The sequence below is a fragment of the Argiope bruennichi genome, chromosome 11 (assembly GCF_947563725.1).
Source record: "Argiope bruennichi chromosome 11, qqArgBrue1.1, whole genome shotgun sequence".
Taxonomy (NCBI): Eukaryota; Metazoa; Arthropoda; class Arachnida; order Araneae; family Araneidae; genus Argiope; species Argiope bruennichi.
This window is the reverse complement of record NC_079161.1, coordinates 96,668,340-96,688,223: the sequence shown is the minus strand read 5'-3', so window position 1 is coordinate 96,688,223 and position 19,884 is coordinate 96,668,340. Positions and strand designations below refer to the sequence as shown.

Below are 19,884 nucleotides of genomic sequence, written 5' to 3'. Positions count from 1 at the left end.
TTCAAAAATTAATACAAAAGGTATGTTTGGAAAAAATTTTCGATTTGCTCGATATGATGAAACATTGGATTTTTGCCAACATGGCTGATTCTTTGGCATGCAAAGCATCAAAGTGGGTAAATGCAAGAATAAAGAAATACAGGGAACGTTATAAATTCGTACCAACTTCAAAAATTCATAAAAAAAAGGTAATGTTTGGAAAAGAATTTGATTTTAAAGAAAATGATGAAAGGAACATTGGAATTATACCAGCATGATAGATTTTTGGCTTTAAAAACATCAAACTGAACAAATACAAAAATTGGGAAATACGGGCAATTTTACAAATTTGTATAAACTTAAAAAAATCATAAAAAAAGAAATAATGTTTGAAAAAAAAATATTTGTGCGAAAATGATGAGAGAGACATTGGAATTTTACCAACATGAGGGATCATTTGGCATGCAAAACATCAAACTGAACAAATACAAGAATATTTCAGGAAATATAGGATGCGTCAAAAGTTTCTTTCAAACTTCAAAAAATTCATAAAATGAGAAGTAATGTTTGGGAAAAATTTAATTTGCGCGGATATGATGAAAGAAACATGGGAATTTTATACAAGAAAGAACATGCTCAATTCTGTGGCATGTAAAAAATCAAATTCAACAAATGCAAGAATATTTCAGTAAATACAAGGATTGTTGAAAATTCGGGCAAATCTCAAAATTTCATAATAAAATAAATACTGTTCGAAGCAGTTTTTGATTTACTGCTTTTATTATGAATTTTTGAAGTTTGCATGGATTTATGATGCATCCGGTATCATAAAAAGCGCAAATCCTTTAAAAGCAGAGATCAAAATGGTTCTTACCAGTTTCCAAAGTCTTTCCTGTTATCTTAGCAGACTTCGGTCCTGCGCCGGCTGCATTGAAAGCCTTGACGACGATATCGTACTTTGTAAACGGCTGCAGTCCGGTTATGTAAGTAGACTGCTGCTGACCTTCGGTGGATCGTTCCACTTGCTTGAAAGTGTAGGGTTCAGAAGTAGAGGAGATTCGGTATCCAATGTAATATCCTTTAATGACTCCATTGGTGACGTCATCAGGAGGAGGCTGTAAGAAATTTATATACTAGGGCATCAGAGGATATAAATGCAATTCATATCGGCCAGCTCCTTCAGCAGATTTCTTGATAATGGAAACAGTTTTCTATTGATTAACCATTTATAAAAAAAGCACTTCTAGTATTTCAAAGAATATAATGGAGAAAACAGCTGAGGAGTTAACATGTTTTGCGCTATGTCAATCACTGGTGACTGATGATAAAATTTTTATTCAAGCTACGTAAGTCATTGTTCACAAACACTATACCTTTCAAAATTATTTTCTCTGAATTAATTTTAATAAGGAAGCCAGAAAAAAAATGAACCTAAATACATACAGTATAAGCGCCAATTTACAAAGATTTCAGATTGTTAGTATATGAAAGAAATCGGATATCGCATGCTGAAAGCAAAGGACACCAAAATGCATTTGACGCTTAACGTGTTAATGCTTTATCACAAATTTATACAGATCTCTGATTGTCAGTATATGAAAGATGTCGAATATCGGATGGTGGATTGAAAGGACACCAAAATACGATAAGCTCTTAACGTGTTAATGTCTTATCGCGAGCTTGCATAAATCTCTGATTATCAGCATATAAACGGAATCTGATATAGCAGTCTAGACAGAAAGGACGCCAAATAAGCTTGGCGCTTAAGAGGTTAATGCCTTGCCATAAATCGAAAGTCTTTTGGTATTGCATTGTCTTTATTCCGGTACTGACATCGATTTGCAAGCCATATAGGAGTTCATTCATTTTAATTAGAAAATAATTCCTTATTCCATTAATTAAGATGGTAGTAAACTTCACAAAGAACTAAAGTACATGTTCCTATATTTTAAAATTTGATGATAGTTTAATAAAGTTATGATGAAAATCCTTTATTTTTTAAAATTATTTTGTGATTAAGAATTTACTTCTTTAGATTTTTCAAATTTATATGTTATACCTGAATAAAAATGACCTGTTGATGTAAAAGTAATTAAATATGATACATACAACTTCAAGTTAATTTGAATTGAAATATTTATCAATGAGTTGCAAAATATTTTTACTTATAATATCTAAAAATAGTTGAAATTCTTTTAGAAATAAAAGAAGTTAAATAATTATTCCTAATTTCGCTGCACAAACAAATATAATTAAATCTTCATTACTTACTGTGGAAAGCCGTGATACTGCTTTTGCGTATGTAATATCAAATAACAAAAAGGCGAGTTTCTAGCTTTCAAGTGCAGCTTGTAATAATGTGGCATTAGAATATAGGTAATTCAGTAAAAATTTAATGATAAATCAATGACTTCTAAATAAAGATAATATGAAATCAAAGAAAGAATATTTTCATCTTTTTCGAAATGGAATTCATAATGGATTTATTAAATCAGATCCCTTAAAACAATCGTCTGGATGTAAAAAAAAATCGAATTCTTTCTTGAATCGTTAAGTTTAAATGTTTTTGTTTTGAGGTTTTAGAAAAAATAGGGGGAGATTTGAAAAGAAAAATAACATAAAGTTCTGCAGTGTTATTTGTGTAAATATTGTTCAAAAGTTAGATCAGATAGATAAAGTACAGCTGTTTCTTCAAAATCATTTTCTATGGAAGGTAATTGAAAGGTAATCAAATCAAACTCTAACAAAAAAAATCGTAGAGAACTTTAAAATGAACATAATACAGATATCAGAAATTTCTTGCAAGTATAAGCAATCTTTCTTGATTTTGAAAACAGCAAACATTTATTCAAAAACAAGAAATGGGATATTTAAAACAGTCTTAGAATTAAACTGAACTTGTATGAAACAAGAATATTTCCAACTAAAGTAATAATATGTTGATTTACAAAAATAATGCAATAATTAACAGAGTGTTAATTTGAAGAATTTAATAATTTTTGGTATAAATTTCTCGATATAGAGAAAAAAAAATTTAACTACCAATCAATGAATTTTAAATAACCAGAAATCAATCATCCCGTATATATTGTTACGAATCTGTAATGCTGCTTCCCAGCATACTTGGTCCCACCATCGAAAAGAATATTTTACAGCCATCCGTACTGGACGGAGTCCGAGTGTCGCGTCGGAGGTCCCGGAGCTTGGCGACAAACTTGGCGACTATTTGGCGACTTGGCGATGAATTTGGCGACTTTGGCGCCAAAATAGATTATAATCGAAACATTAAGAATTTTCCCGAACCGACCAGTAGGAACTGAGATACGCCTCGAACGTTCCTGATTGGTTGAGAGGCCTCTAGCCCCGCCCCCTGAGACCTATAAAAGGAGGCGGCCGCGGCTGCCAGGGTCGCCGTAGTCGTAACCGACGGTAAAGAACTGGCCTTCCAGAGATAAGCGGAGCAGCGACGGAGTGAAGCTAGTGCTACTGTCTGTTGTATGCTGTAGTTTATGCTGTTGTATGCTGCACGTCACGGCTGAAGATAATCGTCTTCTGTGCTGTATATAGTTGTTCGTCTTTGTTCTGTCCTGCGTGTCTTTGTGTAAATAAACGTCGTTGTTTTATTTTCTACTGCCCCCTGGTGATTGAGCGTTCTTCACACCATATAACTCCCACTATCCAAACGAACCCCTGAAATTTCGTAACAATATTTTCTGCAGAAGAATTTTATTAAAAAGTAATTAAAATAATAAAGGCAATAAAATTTTACTTTTATTGCATTTTTTAATTTAATTTTTCAACTATTAAAGGAAACTCTATAGCAAACAATCTGCACTTCCAACGTTAGAAACAAGAAATTATGTGGTACGTTGCAAACACCAACGTTAGTGGTCTCCCTAAAACTTTCTCCCATGTTCTTTAATAAATTTGTCACGCCAGAGAGCATCTTACATCACACTGGTGTATAATAGTTACGAAATATTAACTTTTAGGAATATTTATTATCGTGTCATACTTGTCAATTAATCCCTGGCATTCAATTAATTGTAGCCAAAAATCGTATTTGTGTTTTAGGTACATTTTTCCCAACTGATTAGAACAAATATTTGACACAAAACTGCACCTGTAGTCACAAATCCTCATACCAAATTTGAACTATTTTAGTCAAAGCCTTTTTTAACCATCGCGTTTACTTATTTCTGAATGTACAGACAGACAGATAATCAACCAATAATTGGATTTGGCTCAAAATATAACAGTGGCTACACTATAAATGTTAAATCTCTATATCGAATTTTATTTATCTAATTCTCTACGTTTTATCGTGTTAACTTATATTCGAACAATTAGGCAAACTGACTTTCTTTAAACAGATTTTATTCAAAACGGGATAGAAATTTGCAAATTTGGGGTAAAGACCATATGCCAAATTTCATCCATCTAGCTCAATTCGTTTTTAAGTTTTCTTTGTCACCGACAATCAGATAGACTGATGGACATTTTCCAAAAGTGTATTTTTTTAACTGAAAAGTGGAGATTCGTCAAAATTTCGAATTTCAATTTTTTGACGATTACTATACTTTCTCTATACTACTTATAAAAGAAAGTAAAGAGATTTGAAAATTTTATATTAAAGACGAAAGCCAATTGTTAACTTTTTAAAAGAAGGAGAATACGGAAAGATAAGATGAAGAAAATATCTAGTTTAAGATAGATAGAAAAAGTTTCTATCTTTCATAAAAAAAATATTTTTTTAAAGTACTTAGACCACCCTTTATGGAAGGATGATGGAATTTTTTCTTCTACTTCTCAGTAATAATTCATCCACATTCCCATGTGCGAGAGTTTCCATTGCTTTTTTATGAATCAGTCAATCGTGTATTTCGTAAGTGAGAATTTTCAAAATGTTCTCAAAGTAATTCACTTTTTTAATATTTTTTTTCTAATTTATTTCTGTCTTCACTCGAAGCCATTCTGTTTTCTTTTTTTTCTCTCTTTTCTTTAATAGAATTCTCCTATGAGGAATATTCTAAGAAATCCATTTGCATTCAGAAATTAAAAATAAAAAATGCATTTGAGATTTTAAACTGAATAGAAGTTCCCCTTCAAATTCTTTCATTTTCTTCATTCTTTATAATGCTTCACTTAAATTATTAAGGTACTTTTGTGTAATATATTTTTTGAATAAAATTTCTTTGTGAAACCGATATGAAGGAAATTTTAGTGAGATTGTTTCGCTTTTGCTTCACGGTATATAGTTTTATGATTCATTTCTGAAATAAGCGATTCAATTTAATTTTGTTTTAACTTACCAATTATCAGAAACAAATGAAAAATCAATTTAAAAATACTTCATGTTTAAATTTTTTTAGTTTATTTAATATTAATTATTTTCTGAAATAAAATTATTTCTCTGATATTAATTTGTATCTGGATCCGTTGCCATATAAAAGATTCCATTAATTTCTCTCTTGTCGAATTTGAAAGCAGAATTTCTTTGAAAAGCATATTAAACAGATAATGGTATTATAGATAATAAGAAGATTAAATCAGCTTTCGGCATGTCGACATTGTCATTATTTTGAACTGTCACGAGATGATACAAATGAAACGTTAGCCGACTTGTATCAGTAAATTTTAACATTCTATCAGTAGAAATATTGTTAGATATATGTAACGCACGCCAATACGATGTCTTATTTGAGGCAACGACTTCCTAACATGGCATTCTTCTCTTTTAAAACCATTGTTGTTCTAAAAGCCTTAAAGATCTTCGATGGGTATAATAAACATAAATGTAGAATTGTATTTGGTGTACAAGCTTGCTAACATGGTATTCTTCTCTTTTAAAACCATTGCTGTCCTAAAACTATTTAATATCTTTGGTTAATGTAATGTATATCAATATAGTGTTATGTTTGAGGCTACTAATTTCTAACCTGAATCTCTTTTAAAGACATTGCCGTTGAAAAATATTAAAATCTATAGTACAGGGTGTTCATTAAATATTGTCTGGGTTTCCGTACCTGATAACTTTCGAATAAAAAATATTACGCAAAAATCGATTACGTATTCGTAAATTACAACTCAAAGAATTTTACGTGGCAACAATGCAATCTTAGCGCATTTGCAGTCTGGGTAATTATGGCGTCATAAATAAAAATGGCGACCGTGCAAGAAAAAGCAATTTGTGTATTGTGGTTTTTCAAAACTAAATCAGTCATAACTACTCAACTTCGCTTCAGGACCACGTACAAGAAAGATCCTCCTTCGGATAATTCTATCAGACGGTGGTTAAGACAATTTCAGGAAACTGGTAGCGTTCTACACCGAAAGGGAGCGGGAAGACCAAGCACTTCGCAGGAAAATGCTGATCGCATCCAAGAAACGTTTACTTGCAGTCCACGAAAATCAACGAGACAAGCAGCTGTGCAGTTACATATGGAGCATACGACGATATGGAACGTTCTCCATAACCGCCTTCATCTGAATGCCAACAAAGTGCAAATTGTGCAAGCTTTACACCCGAATGATAAACCGTGTCGTTTTGAGTTCGCTGAACAAATTTTGACTCGAATTGAGGATGATGAAAATTACCTTCGGAAATGGTTCTTCAGTGACGAATCCATTTTTCATGTGTCAGAAAAAGTGAATAAACATAACTGTAGAATATGGGGCTGGGAGAACCCGCACGATTATCGAGAATTGGAAAGAGATAGCCCAAAGGTGAATGTTTGGTGCGCTTTATCACATATTGAAGTTACTGGACCTTTCTTCTTTGGTGAAATAACAATAAACTCCGTGACATACCTTGACATGCAGGAGATGTATGCGGTTCCTCAGATGCAGCAACATCAGCCCGATGTGATATTTCAACAGGATGGTGCACCCCCACATTGGGTGGTGTGCAAGAGGTGGACCAATCCCATGGCCTCCGAGATCACCAGATATAATACCGCTGGACTTCTTTGTATGGGGGTTTGTCAAGAACATTGTGTACAAGACCCTTGTGCCCTCCCTTGATGAACTGAAGCGCAAAATTGTTACTGCGATCCAAAATGTTACCCCACAAATGCTGAAGAACACTTGGAGGGAAATCGAATTTCGTCTCGATGTGTTACGAGCCACGAAGGGCAGGCATGTGCAAATTCATTAATCTTTTTAATATCATTAATAAAATTCTTTGAGTTGTAATTTACGAATACATAATCGCCTTTAGCTGAATTCCTACAAAGTGCAATTGTGCAAGCTTTACACTTTAATATCATTAATAAAATTCTTTGAGTTGTAATTTACGAATACGTAATCGGTTTTTGCGTAATATTTTTTATTCTAAATTTATGAGGTACGGAAACCCCGACAATAATTAATGAACACCCAGTACTTTACTTTCAATTATTTTTTATTAGAATGGTACATTAATTTGTTTGGTACGGAAAGTTGTCTTTAATTTAATTGATTTTATTCAGGAGAAAAGATGCACTGTTACATAACATCTACCGCTCACCAAATAGCTTACGAAACATATACGTTTTCTTACTTTCCATGAATCTTACATTAATTTGGTTTTCATACCTATGACCAATCAAAGATCTTTCGATTTTGCTCTAAATTAAAGAGCTAATTTAGGTAAAATATCAAGGAATTGGAGATTTATTGAATAAAAAAAAGTTTAATTTTATTCGCTGCTTATTTGTTATCATTATTTGATTTTGTTTGTTTTGCATAGTAGACAGGCTAAAGAGCCTAAATGGATTTGGATATGAAATTAACGAACCATTTATACGACCGATATTTGTTTTTAGCACTGTCTCAATAAACACCTCATTTATCTTCGCAACTTAAAAATGCTTATCATGCTGATGGTAAAACCATGCGTGACGAATTTGGTGAGGAAATTGAGTTATCAAACATATATAAATATAAATAAGAATCAATAAATATCAGAGGAAATATTTAAAGCAAGGAATTGAAGCTGTTAAATAAAAACCTATAAAATGCAGTGTTAAACAGTGCAGGTCAGATTGTTGAAATAAATCAGGAAGAAAATTTTTAAAAATGCAAATATTTTTACATATTTTTAAAAAATTTCCATTTAATATTGGAAATTATTCTTAACTACATATGACGCAGAAGTAAATATTACTTAGAAAATTTTAATCTGGATTATTTTAAGAAAAATTTTTTAGAAAAACTTTTTAGAAAAATAAGGTCGAAAAATATCTGTAAATATTTTTCTATCAGTCAAAATTCGCAGACGTAAATTACTCCTATTCTAAAATTGTTATTTTAAGATTTCACATTCAAAAAACAAGTCCTGAAAAATAAATTTTGCGTTAAATTTTGTCTGAAATCGTTTACTAATGGTACCGTTACTCTCGCAGATACTATTATTTACTTTTTTTTCAAGAAATAGTCGTCACAAAATATTTTTTTTTAAAAGTATTATTAGTATTATTATTATTTCAAAATAGACTCTTATGAAATTTATTTACCATATATATATATATATATATATATATATATTCGAAAACCGTTATCCTATTATTTAGAAAAATATAAATAATGATTCGATATGTACCAAGAAAATAAAATTTTTAAAAGAATTATCGTGATATTTATTTTAAATTGTTAATAGTCAGTCTTATCTATGAAATACGTTATTCAGTGGAATTCAAAAAAAAATTGCTCAACTATAAAAAAAAAGAAAAAAAAAAAAAAAAACATATTCTTTTCCAGCTTTGAACTTTTGAAAAGAATTTACTCCTGAAATAATTAAGCTATTATAATATTTGACAGCTCATTTCATCCGTTTTTGGAATATATATATATATAAGTGAGAATTTTAAAGGAAATTAAAATAAAATTGAATACTGATTTTGACAGATCTAAAGAACGTGGGATTTATTTTGGTAAAACATTAAAAAATGAAATAAAAAATTTAAAAGAAAAATTTGTTATTACAGTAATAGATAAATCAGCAAATAATTTCTGTTTAATTTGTAAATATTATTATAAAGAACTTTTAATTAATGAATATAACTCTAATGCAACTTATATGTTAAAGAACACCGGAAAAAAGGAATTAGATAAAAGAATGCTAGCTTTTGCAAAAAAAACCAAAACTAAGACTTGCTCTCTTAACTATCCTTATTTATTCCCAACAGTTAAATTTCATAAAAATCCATTAAAATTCAGATTTGTAACCTGTAGCACTGGTAGTTATAATTACTACACGGGTAAACATTTCTTTAAATACTTAAAAATTATCCTGGACAAAATAAAAAATGAAGACAACTTTATTATTTCTAGTAACAAAGAAGTATTAGATTTTCTTAAAGATAACAACATTAACAAACTTAATACTTTTGATTTCGAAAATTTATACACTAATCTACCTCATGAAAAATTAATAAAGGTCTGCACTTTTATATATGACGAATATTTAAATGAAAATATCATTCCTAAAAATAACTGGCTTGAGTTATGTAATTTTAATATTACTGAAAATTACGTGTTTAATGGTATTAATTTTTATAAACAAGTCAAGGGCATTCCAATGGGGACAGCTTTCTCAAGTGCTTTAGCTAATATTTTCCTGCATTACTATGAGAAAAAAATAATTAAATATAATTTAATAAACGGGTGGAGATATATTGATGACCTACTTTTGATTAACTTCGACAATACTAATATTATTACTAATTGCTATCCAAAAGATTTAATTCTAAAAGATACAAATATAAATCAACTTGAGGCTACCTTTCTGGATTTAAAAATCGAAATTGCTAATGATAAAACAATAGTTGGTATTTACGATAAAAGGGATGATTTCAACTTTAAAATAACAAAACTATGTAACTACCATTCCAATCTAAACTCTAAAATTTTCAAAAATCTAATTTTCTCACAAGTTAACAGGATCAAAAGGGTTTGCATCGGGGAATGGAAAGTGAGAATTTTAAAGGAAATTAAAATAAAATTGAATACTGATTTTGACAGATCTAAAGAACGTGGGATTTATTTTGGTAAAACATTAAAAAATGAAATAAAAAATTTAAAAGAAAAATTTGTTATTACAGTAATAGATAAATCAGCAAATAATTTCTGTTTAATTTGTAAATATTATTATAAAGAACTTTTAATTAATGAATATAACTCTAATGCAACTTATATGTTAAAGAACACCGGAAAAAAGGAATTAGATAAAAGAATGCTAGCTTTTGCAAAAAAAACCAAAACTAAGACTTGCTCTCTTAACTATCCTTATTTATTCCCAACAGTTAAATTTCATAAAAATCCATTAAAATTCAGATTTGTAACCTGTAGCACTGGTAGTTATAATTACTACACGGGTAAACATTTCTTTAAATACTTAAAAATTATCCTGGACAAAATAAAAAATGAAGACAACTTTATTATTTCTAGTAACAAAGAAGTATTAGATTTTCTTAAAGATAACAACATTAACAAACTTAATACTTTTGATTTCGAAAATTTATACACTAATCTACCTCATGAAAAATTAATAAAGGTCTGCACTTTTATATATGACGAATATTTAAATGAAAATATCATTCCTAAAAATAACTGGCTTGAGTTATGTAATTTTAATATTACTGAAAATTACGTGTTTAATGGTATTAATTTTTATAAACAAGTCAAGGGCATTCCAATGGGGACAGCTTTCTCAAGTGCTTTAGCTAATATTTTCCTGCATTACTATGAGAAAAAAATAATTAAATATAATTTAATAAACGGGTGGAGATATATTGATGACCTACTTTTGATTAACTTCGACAATACTAATATTATTACTAATTGCTATCCAAAAGATTTAATTCTAAAAGATACAAATATAAATCAACTTGAGGCTACCTTTCTGGATTTAAAAATCGAAATTGCTAATGATAAAACAATAGTTGGTATTTACGATAAAAGGGATGATTTCAACTTTAAAATAACAAAACTATGTAACTACCATTCCAATCTAAACTCTAAAATTTTCAAAAATCTAATTTTCTCACAAGTTAACAGGATCAAAAGGGTTTGCAATAATAAAAATTCTTATATTGAAGCATCAAATATCCTCCTTAAAAATTTAATTAAAAATGATTTTCCTAGAAATTACTGTAATGTCAATTTTTTAATTAAACAAGGTATGGTTTGGGATTAATCTTTTGGCTTAAATAAAAATAGAAATTTACTTGCATATTGGATCACTCAATAGATGGCGCTGGGTGCCTACCTCTGTTTACATAATTTACCGTTAACTTTCAAAAACAGGAAATAACAATCGATTGTTTAAAGTTTCATTCACTGTTGGAAGGTATGTTCTGGCTTTTCGTTTTTAATTTTAATTTTAATGCTGTTTTTGTTTTTATTGTTATTGTTTTCATTGTATTTTTACTTTGTGGTTTTTTTCTAATTTGTTATTTTATATTTCCTTTCTGTTAAAATGGTATATCTCTTGAGCATAATTTCGGGGGATTTTCGGGTCACGAGGAATCATTATTAGACTTAATGTCTGTATGTCCTCACAGAAAAAATCCCTTTATTTGAATCCCTGCCTGAGGGTGACCCTTGAAAAAGTCTTCAGGCCGGATTCTTTTTTAATTTTTTTAATAATTTTTTTGGTTTAATTTTTATTTGATTTTTGTTTTTCCTTTTAACTTGATTCTAATACTTTTGTATATATATATATATATATATATATATATATGGTGTGATATATATGGGGGTTATATGGTGTGAAGAACGCTCAATCACCAGGCGGCAGTAGAAAATAAAACAACGACGTTTATTTACACGAAGACACACAGGACAGCACAAAGACGACAACTATATACAGCCACAGAAGACGATTATCTTCAGCCGAGACGTGCATCATACAACAGCATACACAGCAGCATACAAAACAGCATAAACAGCAGCATACAACAGATTCTACTGCAGACAGTAGCACACAGCTTAGTTCAGGAGTAGCTTCCCTCCTTCGCTGCTCCGCTTATTTCTGCAAGGCCAGTTCTTTAGCGTCGGTTCCGACAACTCTTTGACTCCACTGGTCCACGACTACTCTGCCCTTTCGCTTCCGACTACTCCTCAATTCACCACTGCCCGGCAGCTGCGGGTTTTTCCTTTTATAGGTCTCAGGAGGCGGGGCTAGAAGCCTCTCAACCAATCAGGAACTTTCGAGGCTTAACTCGGTTCCTACTGGGCGTATCGGGAAAATTCTCGGTGTTTCGGGTATAATCTATTCTGGCACCAAAGTCGCCAAATTCGTCTCCAAATGGTAGCCAAGTTTGTTGACAAGCTCTGGGACCTCCTATGGAACCCTCTATGCTGGGAAGCCGCATCACAGATTCGTAACAATAGCTTTATATTGAAAGTTTTAATATCTATTTCAAATTCCAATCTCCTTCCACACTTTATTTGGTTACATGTCTACCTACAAATTTGTTTTGGATGGCCAGCTCAGCAATTTCAATCAATAAAATTGTTGTAGTACATTTTCTTCTATTTAAAAATATCTCTCGACTGCACTACGAGATCAAACCATAAATACTGCTTATGTTGCTTCAAAACGGAAAGTTAATAGAGTTTGATTAAATGTGGTATTGTAAATATGAGAATATTTACATAACTGAGAGCTCTTATTATTTAAAAAAAAAAAGAAGAAGAAACTGACGACATTTTTATCTACGTTTAGTTAGTCGAAGAAGTACTTTCAACTATCATTCATTCTGCAACATTCATAAACTGAACACCTGGATATCAAAATAGTTTATTACCATGTGAGAACATGATGTTGTTTCGGCTTGAGGTTTTTTTATCATGTGAGAACATGATGTTGTTTTGGTTTGAGGTTTTTGAAACCTCAAAATGCGTAGGCAACAAATTGGCGATTTATCGCTTTTGAGGCATCAATTTTCCACTTTTAGGGTTATTAGAAAATAATGCAGAAGGTTGTCACATTGGCGATTTATCGCCAAATAAGTTACAACCTGATTTCCAAATTATTCATTATCAGAATTCTTACGATTTATCTTAATTAATTTAAGTCATTAACCAGTTTAAACCGGTTTGAAATAATCACGAGACTATCAGATTCCACATGTGTCAATATTTTGTAAAAACGATGATTTTTTTAAACATATATTTATATTTTTTTAACATAGATTTCCAAATTATTCATTATCAGAATTCTTACGGTTTATATTAATTAATTTAAGTCATTAACCAGTTTAAACCAGTTTGAAACAATCACGAGACTATCAGATTCCACATGCGTTGATATTTAGTAAAAACTGTTTTTTTTTTTTTTTTTTCATCTCAAAATTGATCGATTTTCAAAACTTTGTTTACCAGCTAGAAAAATTGATGAAAGTTTAAAAAATTATATATATATATATATATATATATATATATATATATATATATATATATATATATATATATATATATTATAATTAAGACAAATAATGTCTAAAAATAATAATGTTCTCACATGATAACTTGAAATTTGCTATAGTAGATTTCAGTTTTTATCTTTTTTATTTATTTTCTGTTTAATCTAACTGACATTTTAAATCTATTGACATGAAAACGTCACAAATATCCGTTCAGCGAATATACAAAGCCAACCCGACTCACCTCGATGCCAGTGCAATTTCTTTCCCCTTTTCGTTTAGTGTGATTGATTGATTTCCCATGGCTTACGTTTTTCTGTTTCGAAATATTCCTCCTAATAGGCTTAGAAGGCAGGAAGGTTTTTTAAAAACCATCAAGAAATGTTCGGTCATACTTTTGTTTAATTATTATCAGGTAAGCTGTAAGTTATTTTTGCACAACAACTCCTTGAGAACGCAGGCTGCTATTACGGTTTCTGATTGGGTGTGTAATTCTTCTTATCTTTGAAAAAAAAGTCGGCCGTTCAAATATTCTAAGGTACTTGAGGTGAAATGATCTCAAGAATGAAAAGGTTAAATTGATGAGATAATAAATGTTTATAAATATGATTACCTTCCATGATACTTTCATTGATTGAGCACCTGTTGAATGAACCTGGACGTCTCTCGGAGATCCAGATGGGGCTGGAAAATTCAAAATAAAGCTTATTATTTTTTTAAGATTTATTAAGTAATATAACGGAAAATGAATGGTTTGATTATATATGTAAAATGTATTTCTTTGTAAAATCTATTGCTTAGATTTCAGACTTCATTTTTTTTTGAAATCTGTTAGCAGATTAATAAAAATTATTTTATTATAGTTTGCTTTTAAATTTAAGAAAATAGTGACAAATAAAATGAATTATTAGAATATATAGTATTGAATTAAAGTAGCTTGTTTAGATCATTACAAGGTAATGACATGAGAAACAAGAACCCTTAGTAATGCATATTTTAGAACATTAGAAAACAGAAAAACAAAGATACATATCTGGAAGAAAATTGTTACTTCTTATAATCAAAATACATCCTTTTTTTACCTTATATAATCTGTCAAAAATTATTTCATATATATTTTTTATTATAATAATTACATTTATAAAAAAATGACTTTGGTCTCGCATATGCAGAAGAAGATAGATTTAATATTAAGAAATCAATGAATTAACTAAAGGAAAAAAGATTCAAGGATAAAATGTACTAAACAGTTTTACGAAACGTAGATTTTCAAAAATATCACATTACAGTTGCTTAAATGAAGGATTTGCGTGGATTAAATAGCTTTCGAGCACAAGTTCTTTAAACACTTATTTTAATTACCCCAAACTTTTGCTACTGATACAGTTGCAATGTATTTATAATCGTAAACCTCCGTGATTTTAGAATTAATTTGTATATTCTATTAATTCTGAGTTGCATACTTTAGCTGGTTTATTTACCTTTCACTTAATTCATTTGCCAGCAATCATATTGTTAAAGTGGTTGCTTTTTGAGTTTGCGATCCATTTTGTTTCGAAAGAAATTACTCCATTCTGCACTTTTGTTTCATTTTTTCAATTTGTTAATGGACTTTTTGGATATTCAGGATATATATGCCTAAGAATACTTATAATATAAATGCTACTTTAAATATTTTTCTATGAACATTTATAACACGAATCTGATTATAAATTACCTATGAGCATTTATAATATGAATGCTATTAACACTATTAGTCTATGAACATTTCTAACACGAATGCTATTATAAATGTTTGTCTATGGACATTTATAATGGGAATGCTGATAAAAATGTTGCTCTATGAACAATTGCAATATTAATTCTATTAAAATGTTCCTCTATGAACATTTATAACACGAATGTTATTATAAATGTTTATCTATGAACATTTGTAATATGAATACTATTTAAAATTTGGGCTATGGACATTTATAATATAAATGTTATTAAAAATATTTATTTATTAAAATGTATATATTTTTAATCAATATATCCAAAAAAAATTATTGAATTTTCTTGAAAGGAAATTATTTTGTTTATATATATTTGAAACTATTTATCTGTTTCTCATCCTTATTTTTTAAAATCGTTTATAGATTATTCCTTCCTTTATGTTATTAAATCTATACCATCATGGCATGGTTTTGTTATTTCATTTGTCTCTCGTTACTGAATTATGAGAGAATATAGTTCATTTCTAACCTTATGGTTCATAAAAATACATCCATCAGTCAATTCCGAAAGAAGACAATTTGAAATCGTTTTCTTTCTTATTCAATCATGTTTAGGAAATGCAAATAAAAAGTTTTTTTTTACTGTATACAGTCAAACTTTGTCCTTTAAATTCATATTAGTATGAAATCTTTAAGTTTAAATTTTTACTTCCCATACATAATACATTTTATTTCCTATACATGTTTTGTTTTTCAATTTTCTTTCATTTATTGTGTATTTTATTCTGTAGCTATTCCAAGAAGCAATTAGTTAAATAGGAAAATATGTAGTACATTATTCAGAGAAATATTTCTTCAGCGTTTTGTTTATGAATTAAAAAAACAAGCAGAAATAAAATGCAAACGCAAAATGTTTCAAATTATTCGGAAGATAATGTTCTGCAGATGGGAAAGTTTGAATTGTGTGTATTTTTCAAACATTAAAATGGAATGCAAAGTAGACAAAAGAGAGACATTTCGCCGTCATTTGCTTTTTTACTATTAATCGATGTTTTAAAACCACCGAAGCTATTCATGAACTATGAGTTGAATTTGAGAAAGGACCCTAAAAGAACAATCAGCATTAAATATCCTATTGATATAAATAAATAAATAATAGATAAATGAATACAAAATTATTATTTATTATAAATAAAATAAAATAAAATTAAGAGATATGGATTGAACTTCTTTGCCGAACAACTAGTGAAATGTTCTTAAAAAATTATTATTCAAAATGAATTTGAACAAATTGACATGAATCATCTCTGAATCCAATAATCTATAAATATGTGTCTATATAATTGATTATATTTATTGGATATGATTAAACTGGAGACTGTTTTCTTATAATCTTTTTGCATGTTTTATATGAAAAATTATCAAGATCGGGACATCTTAATAATGACAAGTGTTTTTTTTGTATACCTACCTTACCATGAATATAATTTTCATACAACAGAGCATTTAACAATTATGCATCATCTGAGTATTTCATTCAACAACTTTTCAGTTGTCTTGTGACTTATGGTACTTTACAAGCCCGCCAACAGTTATCTATTAGCGATTTAAGTACTTACTACTACTTCATGCGACACATTTGCTTGCATGACCCCTTTTTACAGGAGGGCACATTCACACACCTCACAGATAGAGCACAGAAGAGGAACGACCACGCCCAAGCCAGGATTCGAACGCGGGAAGCCCAGATCATGGGAAGATGCGCTGCCCCTATGCCAGGAAGCCAGCAACATTTTTTCTTAATGTTATAATATGAACGATATTGAAACAAAAGATCAAATTAATAATTCTGGATCAAAATGGAAAAGTTATCCAATAGTTTTTCTCGTGTATTTTCACAATTCGCATGTTCTGCATTTTATTTTACCACATGAATATGTTACTGATCTCTTCTCATAAGTTAACATGCCTAGTAGAGGTTGCCACACATACAAAATTTCGGCGTCAAGAAAACAATTTAAATTATAACTAGCAAATTAGCAGATTGCGAATTTAGTTACCGAAATCACATATACTAGAATAGTAAGACAGACAAGTCTGGACAAAAATTTGACATAGGAATTTAATTATGATGGCAAAATTATTTACTAAGCTTCAGGCATTCAACTCAAAGCAATTTTGAGTAAACATGTACACAAACACACAAACAATTGGAATGACAGCCATGGAAACATTAAATTTTCACATTGAAATCTGAGAATTGAATATTTCGGAAATTAAATTGCTTCCTTTTGTGTATATCGTACATAAGAAAGTAATTGCTTTTAATTCATAAAATTTCAGTCCGTAATTATTACAATTTTGATACCCAGTAATGAATTAATAAATAACAACTAATCTTCTAAAATTTGTAAGTAAACTAAAAACAAATACGAGTTGCACCTTTTAAATACATTTTACAATTCACTTCTGTTTATTTTTTAATAAAAATAGTCTTTTTGAAATGAAATTGTAAACTAAAAGCAATAGTTTCTTTTCATGAAAACTAAGTTTTCCGAGACTCTGTTGATTGCCAGAGCTTAATGCAATCAATTCCAGTTTCCCTGATTAAATGCACGCAGATCTGCCAATCAATCCTAATAATGCTGGAAAAGAGTAGTTTCCATCTTGTGTCGGAGCAATTTATTCTTGTTTTTGAAGTTAGATCGAAGGATCCTCTGGATATCCAGATCAATAAAGCACAAATAAAAGGAATAAAATCCAAAGGAACAATGTGATAGCAGATCAGGCATTAACTGGGGAGATTTTGATTTAAATTCATAAGTAAAGTTGACAATTATGCTTTTGTCCAAAGATTGAGGATTTCATTGGAGTTTTATGAAGACTTTGGATAAAACCTTTTTATACTTCTGCAATGTGTCCGTAAATTCCTTGTCGGGGCTTGACTCTTACAGTTCCAGAACAATAAAACATAAAGCAATCATACGGAGATCTGTATGTTGTGAAGAGTGCGAAAATCTCAATTTAGCATATTATTGAGCAAATTGACTCAAAGAAAATAGAAATATTGAGATGAATTTCAAATTTCCCTTTCTGAACAACCCCATTATGGTTAAAAATAGAAAATAATTTAAGTTTGTATAATCATTATATGATCCTAATGAACAATTTACTTATCAATATCAAAATGTGTTCCCTTATAATTGAATACAGAAGATAACTCTGGTTTGTTGAATCATTGTATCATCATAACGAATAACACTTTAGTGATTGAAAATAGGAGATAATTTAAGTTTGTCGAATCATCGCATTCCCTAACGAATAGATCATTGTTCTTCAATGACGACTGCTGAAAAATTAGGGATACAAATTTCAGCTTCAACACGTAATATGTCGAGTATTTTAATTTTAAATTGCAATATCTTGCCAGAAACGCTTCATCAGCTGCATTATATGAAAGAACATCTCAAACAGTTCCGGAAATGTGAGAAAGTCGCGGCGTGAGGAACTCTCATGTAGTCACGCGAGGTTGGCGTGACTGTTATGTCTCTTTCGTTCACTTATATTTCAGTCAATTTCCATAAGTAAGTGAGGCCACAAGCGAATGTTTGTTTTCGTGCAGGGAGTTTTCCTATGAAATGCCACAATTGTCACGATGTGAGAGCATCACAGATTGAAAATTTATTCTTAACTTTTCAAATGTAGAGAGCGAAGAAGTCCCTGTTCATGGCATGCCATCCTCATTTGACTATCTGCTCGAATCATAACATTTATCCGTTCTCATGAAACACTTTATTTTTTTTAAATGGGGAAAATTATCATGACTGTATTTTATTTTGTTTGAGAACTGGAAGAATTAGAAAGCCTACAGTGAGAACACACTTTATTTGGAAATTGTTGTTGTTACTTATGGTACTTGCCACAGACATGCCCGAGGACTAAGTCAGTGATTTAAGCCAAGTTTATGCAGTAGCTTCTCAGGGTAAAGGCCCGTGAATAACCGAGGACAGAAGTCTGACTTCTAGATTATATGAAAATAACACTCACACAATTGCTTGCATAACCCTTTTTTTATAGGGGGGCTCTTTCACACACTTCACAGATAGAACATAGAGTAAAGAACAAATATGACCGAACCATGACCGCCTAGATCACAGTGAAAACGCCATACCCCTATGCCAGAATGCCGATAGTAAGTAAGTTTTTTTTTATTAAAAGAAGTTTTATGAATTGCTGATTTTAGCAATGTGATTTTGACTGTGCAATCTAAGTACAGATTGAATTTAGTTACTATTTTTTCCTTGTGTAGGAAAATTAGTCGTCCTGAATATGTTTTATAGAAAGTAATGGATAAATTACTGTCAATTCCTTATTTTACTCCACTAGGACAACTTTGATAATCAATTTCTCTCAGATGTTTTATTCCTACTGTTATTACTCATAAATCTATTTTCGTTTTAGAATCAGTTTATCTTTGTACAAAACAGGATAAAGTTTCATGAGACTATTTTCATATGAATGATAGAAATTCACCAGAGAATTCACGGATGAAGTTGAGCGATGGATCAAATGATCCGTATATCAAAGAGATGAATATCGAACGTAAAAATTCTGTTTCTTAAAATAAGCGCAACATAATTCCGCTTAATTCAACGACTGTATTGTCATATTCCAAGATGGGATAAAATACAATGCAGATTCTAAAATAAAAAAAAAAAAAAAAAAAAAAAAACAGGAAATATAAAACTTATTAGGAGTGGCAAACTTTCAATGTCAGCTTT

General features: G+C 30.0%; 1 protein-coding gene across 2 annotated transcripts in view; it reads right to left on the bottom strand.

Moving 5' to 3' along the window:
* Positions 1-19,884, bottom strand: part of LOC129957478 (cell adhesion molecule DSCAM-like) — a 538,584-nt gene that overhangs the window by 31,609 nt on the left and 487,091 nt on the right. For both annotated transcript variants that reach the window (XM_056069803.1, XM_056069802.1), the window contains exons 17-18: positions 14,002-14,072; positions 854-1,094 (exon numbers count right to left, since the gene is read on the bottom strand). In XM_056069803.1, the coding sequence (XP_055925778.1) occupies positions 854-1,094; positions 14,002-14,072 (312 nt within the window). The remainder of the gene's footprint in view (positions 1-853; positions 1,095-14,001; positions 14,073-19,884) is intronic.